At 47.7% G+C, this 12,574-nt stretch overlaps 1 protein-coding gene across 8 annotated transcripts in view; it reads left to right on the plus strand.

Moving 5' to 3' along the window:
• The window catches only part of Abcc5 (ATP binding cassette subfamily C member 5), a 94,032-nt gene that overhangs the window by 34,561 nt on the left and 46,897 nt on the right, over window positions 1-12,574 (plus strand). For 7 of the 8 annotated variants that reach the window (XM_042259073.2, XM_006987769.4, XM_042259075.2 and 4 more), the window contains 4 exons: window positions 1,299-1,447; window positions 2,433-2,540; window positions 5,899-6,255; window positions 10,446-10,517. In XM_042259073.2, coding sequence (XP_042115007.1) covers window positions 1,299-1,447; window positions 2,433-2,540; window positions 5,899-6,255; window positions 10,446-10,517 — 686 coding nt within the window. Of the gene's footprint in view, window positions 1-1,298; window positions 1,448-2,432; window positions 2,541-5,783; window positions 6,256-10,445; window positions 10,518-12,574 lie in introns of those variants that run through there. The other variant, XM_076548572.1, reaches the window with a different exon arrangement.

The following is a 12,574-nucleotide window of genomic DNA, read 5'->3' on the forward strand; positions in this document are numbered from 1 at the left end:
ACGATTGATACAGTTACAAGGTTCTTGGTGCCAGCTCCACTCACATGTTTAAGTCCAGGACAGGCATGGCATGTGCAGGATGTGCACAGTACAAGCCTGTCGAGATAACTCGCATGACACTGGCATTCAAACACGTCTGCACACGAGTGGGAAGGCTGGGCCTTAGAAAGGGTGGTATTTAAGAAGAAGAAGAAGCTTAAAGTCACCTCAGACTTTAAAAAAAAAAGAACATATATAACTTTAATTTCAGTAAAAGAAAATAAAGGACTATTAATGGTCTTAATGACATAGTAACTGACTATAAGTACTGTAACCAGTTAATAGCTTTTTGTTGTTTGTTTGAGACAACGTTTCTCCATGTAGTTTTGGTGCCTGTCCTGGATCTCTCTCTGTAGACCAGGCTGGCCTCGAATTCACCGAGGTCCTCCTGACTCTGCCTCCCAAGTGCTGGGATTAAAGTCGAGAGTTAAGCTGGGCAGTGGTGGCGCACGCCTTTAATCCCAGCACTCAGGAGGCAGAGGCAGGTGGATCTCTGTGAGTTCGAGGCTAGCCTGGTCTCCAAAGTGAGTTCCAGGAGAGGTGGAAAGCTACACAGAGAAACCCTGTCTCAAAAAACATCAACAACAACAAAAGGCGCGTGTTACCGCCACCCAGCTCTAGTTAATAACATTTTAAGTAGAATAAAAAATAGCCTGTAACACCAAGGCAGCTGGTTTGGTTTCACTGATTAAACTTCCAGGAGCTTTTCTGGACTCTGATTTTGTAAGGTTGTTAAGCATCCCAGAGCAAATAGTCAGTAGTAACCAGGTAAGCCAAGAAAACTGCCGGTTGTAGATGCAAGTCAAGAGTTTGTTTCATGGAGACCCAGTGGGCTGAGATGACCAGAGGGCAGTGGACCAGTGTGCTAATGGAGCTGCTTTCCTTTAGACCCCTTCTGTGACTCAGTCCCTTCACCCCTCAGCTGTAGTGACGGAATGTACAGTCCACTGTTGGGGCTGTGCAGTGATCGCCTCACACATGTGGCCCTCGGTGAACCTACAGAGCTGACAAAAGAAGAATTATTATTTTTTCATCATAGGTATTAGAGGGTCACTTAAAAAGCTGCGTGTATCCTAGCATCATGGCCCTTGGGGGGCTGGGGAAGAAAGTCTTCATTTCAGGACAGCCTAGGCTACATAGCAAGACCCTGTCTTTAAAAAAAAAAATTGTAGTTGAAACCTGACTCTTGTTTGCTGGTGGAATAACAATACCCCCAAGTGTGTTTTGACTGGCTTTGAAGGTGGATTGCTTTTCCGTAGGAATCCGAGAGGAGGAGCGTCGGATATTGGAAAAAGCAGGGTACTTTCAGAGCATCACTGTTGGAGTGGCCCCCATTGTGGTGGTGATTGCCAGCGTGGTGACATTCTCGGTCCACATGAGCCTGGGCTTCCACCTGACAGCGGCGCAGGTGAGGAGACATGTGGACGGGTCTTCTGCTCCTCTTGCTACTTCAGTTGGGACTGCTACCAAGAATTATGCATTTTTCTTCATTCATGTCTTTAAGTTGAGAAGTGGAAGAATAAGGAGCTACCCCTTTTACAGAAATAATTTGGCTTATTTTCGGTTAGCCTGGGTTTGGGTTCAATTTTGGAACTACAGAAGAAACTGTATTTCATGTTTATTAAGACTTTTAGATAGAAGTCTCATTGAAAACAGACCAGAAACCCTAACCTTAAAATAAAAATGTGGGCTGAGAGATGGCTTAGAGGTTAAGAGCATATACAGAGGACTTTGGCAGAGGCCTGGAGTTCAGTTCCCAGCACCCACAATGGACTGTTTACAGTCCTCTGTGACTCCAGTTCCAGGAGCTCTGACACCTCTGGGCTCTGAAGACCCTGTTCATGTGCACATACTCATGCACATATACACATAATTAAAAAACAGAACTTTATTTGTTTTTGTTTTTTTTTTTTTTTTTTTTTTGGTTTTTCGAGACAGGGTTTCTCTGTGTAGCTTTGGTGCCTTTCCTGGAACTCACTTTGTAGACCAGGCTGGCCTTGAACTCACAAAGATCCGCCTGCCTCTGCCTCCCAAGTGCTGGGATTAAAGGCGTGCGCCACCACCGCCCGGCAAAAAACAGAACTTTAAAATATGCACTTGAGGCTGAGTAGACGGCTCAGTGGGTATAGGCACTTGCCACCAAGCCTAATGACCTGAGTCCAGTCCCTGGAACCCCACGGGGGAAGGAGAGAACCAGCTCCTGTAAGTTGTCCTCTGACCTCCACACACTCCACACGTGGATGCATCCACACAGAGCACAAATTACTTTAGTGTGACCGATTGCTCTAACATTTGACAGTTCCAGCCTTCCTGCCTCCCGGAAGGAGACTGGCGCCACCTTGTCTAGTGTCCAACCTCACGAGGCTCGCTCTCACCTCTTTTTGTATTTTAAGGCCTTCACAGTGGTGACTGTCTTCAATTCCATGACTTTTGCTTTAAAAGTCACACCATTCTCTGTGAAGTCCCTCTCTGAAGCGTCAGTTGCTGTTGACAGATTTAAGGTAAGTGGCTCCCGTCCCTCCCCCGTATCAGGAGCACAGTTCACTGCGTCCTGTATTCCAGGAGTCCACATAGGCCAGCTGCACTTAACCCTGGTTTGCCTTAGGAGCTGGTAGAGACAACTGAATTAAGGGATAAGAGTAATGCTCTTTAAAATTAATGTGAGTTTTTCTCTCTCCTGATTGGCCTGGTTCGGGGCGGTGCTCCCGTTCCAGAGGGAACCCTTCTGCCAGGTCCAACATGGATGTATATCGTCATTTACTCAGCCTTTAAGTGGCTTAACTGTCGACCAGCACAGCCGGGTGGCTGTCGGGTCCCCCCCACCCCTTCCTCCTTCCTGCTGCCACTTTGATTGGTTGCTATGCTGAGTCCTTTTGATATTTCTTTTTCCTACCCAGTGATTGCCACTACATGAGGGCAGGGAATGCAGTGACATGGAGATAGTCATAAAACTAGATCATATTGAGAAGTGCAGTTAAGTAAGTATCGGCTCTTTTCCTTGCGTGGTTAGTTGATCAGACCTTTTTGTGTTCTTTGTAACTTCCAAATAATGCAACTGTGTAACACCAGAGAATAATGCAACCTCTTAACCTAAGAGGGAGGGCGGAGGGAAGTAGGTATCGATTTGAAAGTGGTTAATACTTAACTCCTAAAAAAGGAGAAGCACTGTGTGGCTGGATTTCACGGACAGGACCTCACTCCTGATGATCTTCCTTGGCTAGTGAGGTGAGGCCCGGAGCATGGAACTCCGGGACTTGAAGAACTGGCTGTCACTACCATAAGAGGCTCAGGGAAAACAGCGGGCGTCCCTGTAAAGGGTGGAGAGTAGTCTGTTGCAATTCATTTCAGCTGCTTCCTCCTGCAGTTCATCAGGTGACTTTCATTCGGTCAAGAAAACTGTTCCTCTCAAGTGTCTCCCTTTCTCTGTATTCCTCCTCCCCCTTGGCTTCTCCAGACAAGAGCCAGGGGCATGTAAGATTGATCTCATGACAGTCAGGCTTTGATCCACTGAAGCCACAATGTCCAGTCAGGGAAGAAGGTGAATATTCTGACCATTTGTTTCTGTATCCCTGGTAGTAGATGGATTTTGTTGAGTTCTGGATAAAAAAATAAGGACAAAAAGTAGTTTCGTGCCCCTTTTGTTTTTGAAGTTTCTCCTCTTAAGTGAGAGCATGTCTTCTCAGGTGGCGTAGGCATGTTTGCACTGGAAAAGGGTTTTTTTTTGTGTGTAACAGTGTGTTGTCCCGTAGCCGGCAGCTCTGTGAGCACCACCCCACTGCGGCACCTTATGACGAGTCTTCTGATGAGCCCAGTGAGCGGGGTTTCCTCCTGGGTTTGTAGAGAGCTTTGTTTTGAGACAGGCTGGCCGCTCACTCACGGCACTCCAGCCTCAGCCTCCCAGGTGTTGAGGTGACTGGTGTACCCCTCACTGGGGGGCTAGGCAGCGGCGTCGGTGGTCAGCACCCTCGTGGAGAGTGAGGCTGGTAGTTTCTGTGCTCTGAGACTGCTGTGTCCACGTCAGCTGGTCCGCTTTCAGGTGTCGGGGCTCTTGTCAGACTCAGCACGTCAGGGCCGTGGGAAGCGGGATGGAAGGGCAGGGAAGGCCGTGTACACGAACAGGCACCAGCATCTCTCTCAGTCGTTTATAGAGGCCTGTCTTCATCCCTGGCTCTTCAGGGAAGGAAATGGTGGACATTCCATCCACATGTGGTTTTGCTCTGTGAAGGCGTCTGAATAGTTGATGTCATTGGCGGCCCAGTTTCTAGGAGGGCTCTGGATATGCGGATTCAACAGCTGTTCACAGACAGGGGCATCCCCTAAGCTCTGGCCACAGTGAAGGTTCTCTGGGAAATGTGGAAAGTTGGCAGTTGGGATGGTTAGGACACATGGAGGTTTACAGGAAGAGACTGTGATCCCAGCTCTCAAAGGTGGTGGCAGGAGGGTCAGGCTCCGGGTCATCCTCAGGTGCTTAGGGAGCTTGAGGCCAGCTTGGGCTACATGAGTGGACCCTTCCTTTTTTTTTTTTTTAAGGTTTATTTATTTTTAATTACTTTATTTTTAGATTATAATTACACAATTTCCCACATCCCCTCCCTTCTTCCAAACCCTCACATATATCTTTTGTTGCTCGCTTTCAAATTTATGGCCTGTTCTTTTCATTAATTGTTGTCATGTACATATATGTATATCTGTATGTATGTGTATGCATATATATGTTGCTATATACATAAGTACAACCTGCTCAGCCTGTATAATGTTACTTATGTGTGTTTTCAGAGCTGACCATTTGGTACTGGATAACCAGCTGGGATGCTCTTTCCTGGGGAAGACTTTTACTCATCTCTCAGAATTCTTAGTTGCCTGTAGTTCTTTGTGTAGGGTCGGGGCCTCATGGGCTCCACAACCCCTATCCATGTGAGCCTGTCTAATGCTGTCCTCGCTCAGTTCAGTGGGACCCTTGCTTCACCCTTCTCTTTAAAGGCAGATACTGGGATCAGGAGAAAGGGGAAAATTACATATTTCATTTCATAGTGCTTATAAAATTTAAGTTGGTGTTTTAGTGACTAAGCAGAGTCCTCATCCCGCAGGCCATCTTCTCTCTAAAGATCTTCCAATGTTTTAAATTAATTTTTAAAAACCATTTTGAAAATCCCTCTGTGATGGCGCTCTGTAACAATTCCCGGTTTAAGAGGGGTCCAAGTATAACTAAAGTCAGAATTTCAGATCTAGCTTCAGACATGCTTCCTTGTTAATGTTCCGTTTCCTTCCCTTTGAAATAACTTAGTAGGGGCAGCAAGAAAAGTCCTCTTCTCCTCCCACAGAGCGGTTCTCAGGGAGGCGCCCTCTCTTCCGCGCAGGCCCTTAGCCTAGGTCTTCTTGTCTAAGCCTAGAAGTTAAGCCGGTGCCAGTCTCGGTTCAGACTCTCTCCGTGCCAGGCCGTGGGTGAGGGCAGGATGCAGGCATGAGCTCCACACCAGCTGTCTGGAAGGACACTGGTGTTTAAAGGGTCAGCGTACCCCTTGGGTTTCCCAGCCGTTATTCAGGAACCTGTGAGGGATTGTATGAGGGACTCCATATCCCCACCAGTTATTAAATGTCCTTTGGTCCACACGAGGCTAGCAGAGAAGGCAGGGGTACCTGAGCGTGTGACTTAGCTTAGAGGGTTGGGTGAGTGGACGAGGCCCCGAGACCCCTTGTCCGTCCTGAGGTGAGGCTACACTAATGAGCTACCTTTTGCTCTTCAGCTTCCTTCCACTGTGTAGCCTGGTGTGTTTTGCTACGTGAGTGTGCGCCATAAGCTTGTCTCCCTGGTCCTGATCCAGTGTCTCATCTTTGCACCTCTCTCACAACTCCTATCAGAGTTTGTTTCTAATGGAAGAGGTTCACATGATAAAGAACAAACCGGCCAGTCCTCACATCAAGATAGAGATGAGAAATGCCACCTTGGCATGGGACTCCTCCCACTCCAGTATACAGAACTCGCCCGAGCTGACCCCCAAAATGAAAAAAGACAAGAGGGCTACCAGGGCCAAGAAAGAGAAGTCGAGGCAGCTGCAGCACACTGAGCACCAGGCGGTGCTGGCCGAGCAGAAAGGACACCTCCTGCTAGACAGTGACGAGCGGCCCAGTCCGGAAGAGGAAGAAGGCAAGCAAATCCACACAGGGAGCCCGCGTCTGCAGAGGACACTGTACAGCATTGACTTGGAGATCGAAGAGGTGAGCTACCTGTCCGTACCCACCCCCACTCTGCAGGACCCTCCCTGCCTGTGGGCCCCCGCCCCCCATCTCCTGCTTCGCCCCCCTCTTCAGGCTCCTCCTGCTAAGCAGAGTACTCTGACTGTGAATGGTTTTGCATCAAGAGCAGACAATGAGCAGCAGAATAGCTGATGGTCTCATGAGATGCTCGCTTTGCTAACGAGGAGCTGTGCGCTCAGGTAGATTTTCCGAGACCCTGCTCTCTGCTGGCTGCTGGCTGCTGGATGTGAGCTGTTCCCATTACAGCCACTGCTGTAGCCGTGGGTTCCTGGGACCGCCAGGTCGTGCATCACAGAGAATTTGGCAAATAAGGGAGTTCTCAGTGCGGCCTTTTTTTTTAAATTTTGCATGTTCGTTTGTAGGTGTGTATATGTGAGCACAGGAGCCAGTGGAGGCCAGAAGACAGTGCCAGTTTCCATGGAGCTAGAGTTACAACAACAGTGGTTGTGAGCCACGTGATGTGGGTGCCGAGGACTGGACTCAGGTCCTCTGGAAAAGCTGCAGATGCTCTTAACCACTGAGCCACATCTCCAGCCCCTCACTGTTGCTCTTGACAACTCTGTAGCTTGAATTTTTTCTGCCTCGCCCACAGTCAGGACAAACCTCTGTCACCCGCCAGTCCCACAGCCGCTCAGACCCAACCAAGTAAACACAGACACTTATATTGCTTGCAAACTGTATGGCCGTGGCAGGCCTCTTGCCAACTGTCCTTATCTTGCTAACTGTGCTTTTATCTTAAATTGATCCATTTCCATACATCTATACCTTGCCATGTGGCTGGTGGCTTACTGGCGTCTTCACATGCTGCTGGTCATGGCAGCGGCTGCAGTGTCTCTGGTCATGGCTGGCGGCGGCTGCAGCCTCTCTGGTCATTGCGGCGGCTGCAGCGTCTCCTTCTGCCTTTCTGTCCTTTTATCCTGCCTAGCCACGGCCGATCAGGCTTTATTCATTAACCAATCAGAGCAACTTGACATACAGACCATCCCCCAGCACAGCCAAGTGCAGACCATCTCAAACACCTGCACTCAGGCCCATGGTCCTAATCATCCTCTATACGGACCTGCTGGGTAACGCCACAAAGAACCTGAGAATGGGCTCCCACAGGACCTACAGAACATCCCACAGCACAACTCTATTGTGATTTTTTTTTAAATATAAGTGAAGGATAAAGTATATAGTAAAGCTCAGCTAGTACAGACCTGGACTCTCGGAGTATGACTGGAACATTGATTTCCGGTTGAGGGCTTAATGAAGATTGATCAGACTGTGACCGCAAACTAGCCGCATGTGTAGAGGACTCTATCATCGGGGGGGGGGGGGGGGGGGGGGGGGGGGGGCGATGGATGTTCATACATTCATCCAATAGCCTTTTTCTTTTAAGTGCCAACTTTACAAAGCTAAGTACTGTGGAAGGATTGAGAATGCAGCAGGAAAAGCTGCAGTCACAGCTCCCTCTCTGGAGTTTACATTCCAGTGAACAGATCAAGCCAGCAACTGAGGAGGCTGTGATAAGGACTGCAAAGGACGGGAGAGGGGCAGGCACAGGGACGGTTGGGCTTGCGTTTCCAACAGCTTTCCTAAGGAGGGACCCTAAAGGATGCTTTAGCTGGGCATGGCAGTACATGCCAGTAGTCCCAGCTTGGGACGCTGAGGTAGAATCACTATGTGTTGAGACCAGCCTGACACATGGTGATACCCTGTCTAAGAAGGTGATGGGAGTGGGCATAGCGGAAGCATGGAGGCCCCCCCATCTGGAGTGTGCTGGCCGCTGGAGCAGGAGGAGTCTGGGAGATCATAGCAGGCATGAAGATGGAGAACAGTAGGGCTGGAGCCTCCCATGACACTCTCACTTCTCCCTCAGAGCGTGACGGGAAGGTGGTGGAGGATTCGCAACAGTGGCTGTGACTTACACATGCCCTGCTGGGTTCAGAAGAGTGTGCAAAGAGACAAGGAGGGGAACGGGGAGAGCCCTAAGGGACTGCTCCTCTAGTGCAGGAGAAAGGTGCGAGGGTCTCCAGCAGAGGTGGAGACCTGCTGGTGAGAAATGCTGGAAGGAGGCCCTGACGCAGCGGACAGCATCATCGGCCGAGGCGCTCGGGCAGGGCCAGAGGAGGACTAAGGAGACGGCAGAACACTCCCTGCCCTTAGCAGGCATGAGCGAGACAGTCCTTGGTGGTCACCTGACACTGTCAGTGTAGTTTATCCCTTACAGGTCATTGTCGGTGTCTGTTTCACTCTTAGCAGCAAGCTTCTTATTTGATAAGTGTTACTGATTGCTGGGGCACTTCCACTGGGTACCAGTCAGCTCTTTTAGATAATGACTTCTCATACTCATCTGAAATTTACTCTTCCGTTTTGTAATGTAATACTCGAGTCAGTGAGTCACTAACCTTCCTCCAGTGCTTAGAGCCCAGCGAGGGACACAGAGACACAGTGTTGCTTTGGAACACTGGGACACACATTAGCAGTGTGGGTAGAGTTGACATTCTAGTCACATACCCCTCTCTCCTTCTCTTGGGGACTTGATCACCATCACACAGGACTGCCACACAAGGAGCTCTCGTTAAAAGTCAACTATTACTGGGCAGTGGTGGTGCATGCTTTAATCCCACACTCCAGAGACAGAGGCAGGCAGATCTCTGTGAGTTTGAAGCCAGCCTGGTCTACAGAACAGAATGGCAAGGTCTATAGAGATGGGCTCAGTGGTCCAGAGCACCAGCTGCTCTTTCAGAGGACCTGGGTTCAATGCCCAGCAACCACAGGTGGCTCACAACTGACTGTATGTAATTCCAGTTCCAGGGGATCTGACATCCTCTCCTGGTGTCTGCAGACACCAGGCACACAAGTGGTATATAGACATACATGAAGGCAAAACATACATTTAAAAATCAACTGTCTTTGAAAATTTATAACATTACTGATTGGGAACTTGTCATCTTACCTTCCTAAACAGTTGGCTCTCTATCTGTTGACTGCAAATCTATACATTCAAACCATCCACAGTTAGAAATATTTGGGAAACAGTTGTATATACTGAGCACATGCAACTTTTTTCTCGTCACTATTTCTTAAACAATATATATCAATTATTTCCATTGTATTATATATATCATATGTCATCTGGAGATGATTCAAAGGTGCTAGGAGGGTGTGTGCAAGCCATATGCATATAGGCACACAAGGGGTATCTAGACATGCAGACCTTGGGCATCTATAGACTGGGGTCCCTTGGGGTCTTGACACTGGTTGTCTGAGGACACTAAAGGAAACTACTTAGAAACTCACAGGCTGGTTGGGGATTTAGCTCAGTGGTAGAGCGCTTGCCTAGCAAGCACAAGGCCCTGGGTTCGATCCTCAGCCCCCCCCCCCCAAAAAAAAAGAAACCTACAGGCTTTGTTCTCTACTTTTATAGCATACATATTCCTCATGTTTTTAAAAATATTTTACAGACAAGCTTGATGTATAAAAATATTGTATTTTGAGCCAGGTGTGGGGGCTCATACCTTTAGTCCCAGCACTCAGGAGGCAGAGGCAGGTGAAGCTTTGAGTGTGAGGACAGCCTGGTCTACAGATTGAGTTCTAGGACAGCCAGAGCTACACAGAAACCCTGCCTTGAAAAAACAAAGCAAGGCTGGAGAGATGGCTCAGCAGTTAAGAGCACTGGCTGCTCTTCCAGAGGTCCTGAGTTCAATTCTCGGTAACCACATGGCGGCTCACAACCATCTATCATAAGATCAGATGCCCTTTGCCAGCAGGCAGAGCACTCATACATAAAAATATAAATAAAAAACTTAAAAAAATAAAACAAAGCAAAACCAACAAATAAAACAATAAATCAAAATTATATTTTAATGGGATATAATACATATAGTTCTTTACTGAACATAAATTATGGAGAATAATTACAATAAAATAATTTTAAAGAGTCCTGCCTTGGGAAAACAACAATTAAAAAAAAAAAAAAAAAAAAACTTCAGTTACTTAAAGTTGGTGAAAGGCTAATACTTTCTAAAGGTGACTGGTGTACCATGATGTGTGTGGCAGTTAATCTTCCCAAAGGCTTCGCTGTCCCGGGATTGACGGGCTGGTTGGCGGTTGTGGGACGAGTGGCTGGTAGTCTCTTGATGTCCCTCTCTCTGTGCTTTGTCCAGGGCAAACTGGTTGGAATCTGTGGCAGTGTGGGAAGTGGAAAAACTTCTCTCATTTCAGCCATCTTAGGCCAGGTAAGAGTTTTATTTCCTTGGTATTTTCTACTTCTTTCTTGGGCTCTGCTTGGCAGACATCTCAGGAAAAAGAAACGCAACTGCTGAAGAGTCAGTAGCAGTGGAAATAAAGAGATGGTGGTCTATGCTGTGCCCCTTAATTTAGCCACCTTTATCAGCCTTGTGTCTGGAAGGGCATAATAGATACCTGATGAGTGGCTAAGAGATGTGGCAGCTGGCATCCTTCGGTCCCTGTGCCTTTTACTATTGCAGAAGTAGCTGTTGGGTGCTGTGGGTGTGCTAGGGATGAAGCAGCAAAGAGGGGAGATGACCAGACCCCTCCCTCTGCAGCAGAGTGTGTAAGGGGGCTGCCAGGATTGGATTCAGAAGCCCACTCCCCCTTGATCCTCAGCCTGAACTCGGCCATTGTTACTCCTTCGGGGAGTTCGTGCATGTCCAGAGAGAGGCTCAGTCGTCTAGACACACAAGTACATCATGAGACAACCAGTGAAAAATGTAGAGGCCTTGCAGGTGCCCTGATCACTGAGGGAGGGGGAAAGGGTGAGCCTAGGTTCTCTGAGTGTGTGCAACCCAATAATCAGGGAAAACCAGGTACCTGCGTGCCTTTAAAGAAGATTTAACCAGCTTACTTCGATGCCATGAGTATAGGCATGCAGTTGTTACTACTACGTCCTGACAGGTGAGGTCTTCTGAAACAGTCATCTGTGTTGAAGACAGTGAGACCTCTATATTGGCGATAATTTCCTTGTCTTATGTGGTACCAGCCATCATATTGTGCTGTGGTCCTCCTAGAGCACGGGACTGTATTCTGCTTTTTCTGGTCCTTAGGCCCAGCTATGGGTCTTAGTATAAAAAAGAAAAAGCCTGATAGGTGGTTTCTCATAATCAGCCAGATGTGAGGACCTGTGATGAGGCTGGGTCTGTGGGAGTAGGAAAGGTCATTTTCAAAGAGCTACTTAACACTGGCAAGATGCTGCGTTTTCAGGGGCGGGGAGTGACTGGGCAGTGGATAAGCTTAAACCAAGTGGGTTTTGGCTTTTGTAGATCAAATCCTGGCAGCCTGTCTGATATGTAGGCTGGTAATGCCGGTCAGCCCCTCTGCCTACCCTTTCTTTATAGTTTAACTCTTAGCTGACAGCGTTGCTGCGAGCAGCCAGGAGAGCTAGATTTCCTAACATTTTTGTGCATAGCAGATTGCTTGTCAGTTAGTAGACAGGTATGCCTGCATACGCACACTACATGTGATGGTGTTCACCAGGAAAAGCTTATTGGTCAGATACTCCACACATGGATTAATGAGACAGCTTCACAGCTTCAGCATCCTTAACTCAAAAAGAAGTCTACTGTTGGTATCAAAAGGAACCATGATAAAACTGCTGAATCCATTCATATCCAGCTGTGATAGAAAACACATCAAAGCCATGGCTCATCATGTAGCCTCTTCATGTTGGAAGGAAGATTCATAATCATTATTTGGATGCTGTTCACATCAGTTGATATCTAACCTGGAATTCTCTTTCCTCTCTGGCCCTCACTTCACAGAAGGAGCTGGTCTAGTCAACATCTTGGATGAATCATATAGATAAGTTGGCCACCTTCACCTTGAGGTGGGCTCTAGCTGTAAATTTTTATGACACCCTCCCCAGGGAACTTCAAAAAAGGGCCTTCTTGCTTGTTGTATTAGTCAGGGTTCTCTAGAGGAACAGAACTGATAGAATGAATATGTATGTATATATATATTCATAATATATATGTATATATGTATGTATGAATATAAAAGAGATTTGTTAGAATGGCTGACAGGCTGTGTTCCTTCTGGCTAGTTCAACAATGGCTGTCTCCCAGTGGAAATAAAAATCTAGTTCTTCATTCCACCAGGCTGGATGTCTCAGTGGTCTTCGTGTACATTGGAATCCTGAAGTGGGTTTTAACACCAGCAAAGTGATGCCTCAGCAGCAGGATGAGTGAACTTGCTAACAGTGAGGGCAAGCAGGCAAAGTGTAAAAGTTTCCCTATTCCATGTCCTTTTACGTGGGCTACCCCCAGAAGGTGGAGGC

The sequence above is a fragment of the Peromyscus maniculatus genome, chromosome 12, assembly GCF_049852395.1.
Source record: "Peromyscus maniculatus bairdii isolate BWxNUB_F1_BW_parent chromosome 12, HU_Pman_BW_mat_3.1, whole genome shotgun sequence".
NCBI lineage: Eukaryota > Metazoa > Chordata > Mammalia > Rodentia > Cricetidae > Peromyscus > Peromyscus maniculatus.